The sequence below is a fragment of the Corylus avellana genome, chromosome ca3, assembly GCF_901000735.1.
Source record: "Corylus avellana chromosome ca3, CavTom2PMs-1.0".
Taxonomy (NCBI): domain Eukaryota; kingdom Viridiplantae; phylum Streptophyta; class Magnoliopsida; order Fagales; family Betulaceae; genus Corylus; species Corylus avellana.
In genome coordinates, this window is record NC_081543.1 from 28,741,076 (window position 1) to 28,744,462 (window position 3,387).

General features: G+C 44.3%; 1 protein-coding gene across 1 annotated transcript; it reads left to right on the forward strand.

The window, feature by feature from the left end:
- The first annotated feature begins 848 nt into the window (after positions 1-848).
- LOC132175460 (transcription factor TCP9-like) lies at positions 849-2,704 on the forward strand. Its single transcript, XM_059587413.1, has one exon. It carries the CDS (start codon positions 1,413-1,415, stop codon positions 2,514-2,516), a length of 1,104 nt encoding a protein of 367 aa, XP_059443396.1. The 5' UTR covers positions 849-1,412; the 3' UTR covers positions 2,517-2,704.
- Positions 2,705-3,387: the final 683 nt, after the last annotated feature.

The following is a 3,387-nucleotide window of genomic DNA, read 5'->3' on the forward strand; positions in this document are numbered from 1 at the left end:
AAAGCCAATTAAGACTTTTCTTCTGATATGTATTAAGCAAATTAGAGCTGCACGACTAATGTTTTGTCCCGACTAATCTTTTGAACATGTGTTTTTCCCTTGTCCACACACAAAATAATGACCCGATCACATTGAATCTTAAAGCATTATATGAGGCGCTTATCGAAGCAAAGGCTAGGACAAAAGAAATAGGATCGAGTATAATTAGTTGACCGTATTGCATGTAATACATGATACTAATGTAAAAGGATAGGTGAGACTAGCACCTTTTCGGGCTACTGGGGCACTTGCTCGAGCAGGTGAAGGACCCACCTATTCTCTTACATTCTCTGCAATACCGATATCTAATGACAGTTGATTCAAATCCAAGGTAAGGTGCCAATAATTATTGCTTCATCAAAAAATATTTATTGGATCTGTGACTATATAGCAAACGAAACAGGGTTCAATATATAGGACACTAAAGTGAGAGAATAGGTGAGCCCTGGACCTGTTCGGCCAACTGCATGCACTTACTTGAGCTACTGGGGCACTTGTTCGACTAGGTGTGAGACTTGCTTACCCTTTCACATTAATCAAAGGCAAAATGCCAACAATTATTACTTCATGAAAAAATATTTATTAAAGCAATGACTAGGGTAATAGAAACAAGATCGAATGTTCTTCAAGAGGTAGTTCAATCGGCTGGAAACTATGCCTCATAAAGCGGAGGTCACTAATTCGAATCTCTCTTCTCCTTCTTGTATGGACATGTCAAAAAAAAAAAAAAAATTGAGTGTAATTAACTATTTATATTGTATATAATACAAGATACTCGTGTGAGAATTGAAAAGATAGGTAAGCCCTGCATCTACAAGTACGTGCGTACGTGTACTTGAATTGGTGATATATGAAATTCACCTATCCTCTTGCAGAAAATATGGCAAAGCAATCGTACAAGAAGAAGAAGGAGGAGGAGGAGTAGGAGGAGGAGAAGGAGGAGAGGTGGTATTGCTTTCCGCTAGTGCATGGACCACCAAAGAGAGGTGGTGTCAACCAATAAAATCCACTTGTTAAGCCAGAAAGACAAACCTTTTCCAGACCTTTCTGACACTACTCTGTGACCCAATTGGTTGAGACCGGGGCCCACCTTCCCCACAGTGGTCCACTAGTTGGGACAGATGACAATCCGAAAGGTCACCCAGTGGGACCCAAGACGTGGCACCCCATCACCACCACAAACCTTCTCTGATCGAATCTACACCGTCCAATCATACCATCCCAAAGCCAATAAATCCGAGGGGCCTGATTCTTTATCGTCCATGTCCTCTCTGTTATATTACCGTTTCAGTAACTCCCTCTGACCTCAACCAAAACCAAGCCCTAACTTTCCCTCGAATTCTCGGGAAACAAACGGTCCAATTTCCCCCGAAATGACGTCGTATCAAGAGCAGGACATGGATCAAGACGACGACGGAGGGGGCACCTCCGATCTCAGCACCAGCACCGGGGACCCGGAGGAGAACCCTAATCACAAGGGCCTCTCGAAACCAACAAACTTCGAGAATACGATGGCGATTCAGGCCATCCCGTTGAAAGAAGAGCCCTTGGACTCGGACCCGGACCCGGACCCGGACCTGAAGAACCACCAGGCTCTCCCGCCGGTGACCCCCGCGCAGCCGATCGGGATGGTCCCCGTCGGGATGCCAGTGCCGGCGGCGAGGCGGTCGTCCACGAAGGACCGGCATACGAAGGTGGAGGGTCGTGGCCGGAGGATCCGAATACCCGCCACTTGCGCCGCCCGGATCTTCCAGCTGACCCGCGAGCTCGGCCACAAGTCCGACGGCGAGACAGTCCGGTGGCTGCTCGAACACGCCGAGCAGGCCATCATCGAGGCCACCGGCACCGGAACCGTCCCCGCCATCGCCGTATCAGTCGGCGGCACCCTCAAAATCCCCACCAGCACTACCTCCAACACAACCACAGTCCCTTCATCCACCACCACATCCACCAAGAAACGAAAACGACCGTCGAACAGCGAATTCGTGGACATAAACGACGCCGTGTCGCAGCCGTCGACTCTGGCGCCGGTTCAGCCCGCCACGCCCGCGGTTCCTCAGGGTCTGGTCCCGGTCTGGGTCGTGGGGAACTCGGGCATGATGGTCCCAGCCAACGCGTTCTGGATGATCCCCCAGGCCCAGCCTGGACCCTCCTCGAACCAAAGCCCCCAGATATGGGCCTTCTCTCCCACGGTCTTCAACATGTCGGCCAGGCCTATCTCATCTTTTATCGACGCCAACGTAAATGTTCCCACCGGCGTGGAGCTGTCGAACTCTGCGGTGAGCACGACCTCCATCGGGGCCAAGGTGGCGAAGAACTCGTCGTCAACGATGGCGGCGAGTGTGAGTTCGGGTGGTGGGAGTAGTAAGGCTCAGATGCTGAGGGACTTCTCGTTGGAGATTTACGATAAGCAGGAGTTGCAGTTGATGGGTCGGGCTGGGAACCAGCAAACCCTTTCTTCGTCTTCGAAGCCATGAAAATGGAGGGAGAGAAACAGTGGATTAATTAGCGTTCGCAATTTGGGTGCAATTTCCCACTGCACAAGAACAAGATAATAAGAATCATGAAACAAATGTAGGGTTTTTTTTTTTTTTTCTTAAATAATTTTCCTGTTCCTCATTTGTGTTACCAAATGGATTAGTGATGTTAATGTTTTTGTTTCTCTTCCAATTTTCTCGGTAGCCATGAACAAGAACAACTTTTCCTTTTTATAATTTCCTATTAAAACAATTCTCACGCATGGTGCTGTTGGAAACCTCTATCTACATTTGTCTTTTTATATAGCATGAATTATAGGAGAATAATTAAGCATGTTTGAAAGAGATCTTTCTCTTTCAAGTTCATTCATATTAAACAAATTATGTAAATAGTGTTGTGTTACCCGTTTACCTAAACTAAACAAGATTTGAATTAGGATGTTCGCCACTTCAAGTGAGGTGAAATTACTCTTGGAAAGCTAAAATGTTACTTTTGAAGGGGTTATTACATTTCAAAAAAAAATAATAATAATAAAGTATAAAATTTTAGAATGTCTCTTGTTCTATCCTTGATTTTAAAGTGAATTGGAAATGCATCATTTTATAATTTAGATTAAATTTTACAGATTTAATAACTTTTATGTTATTACATAATAAATATATAATCATTTTTAAATGATATGACATTATCTATACAATTAAATATAACAAAAAAATAAATAAATCATAAAATAGTTCTTCTCTGTCTTACTTAGGATCATATTCATATTCTTTCGGAGGAATTTTGATACGATTAATTTAACATGATATATTCTTATCTTATATTCATAATTCGATACGAACCCAACCATAAACCCTATTTTTCGTTTGA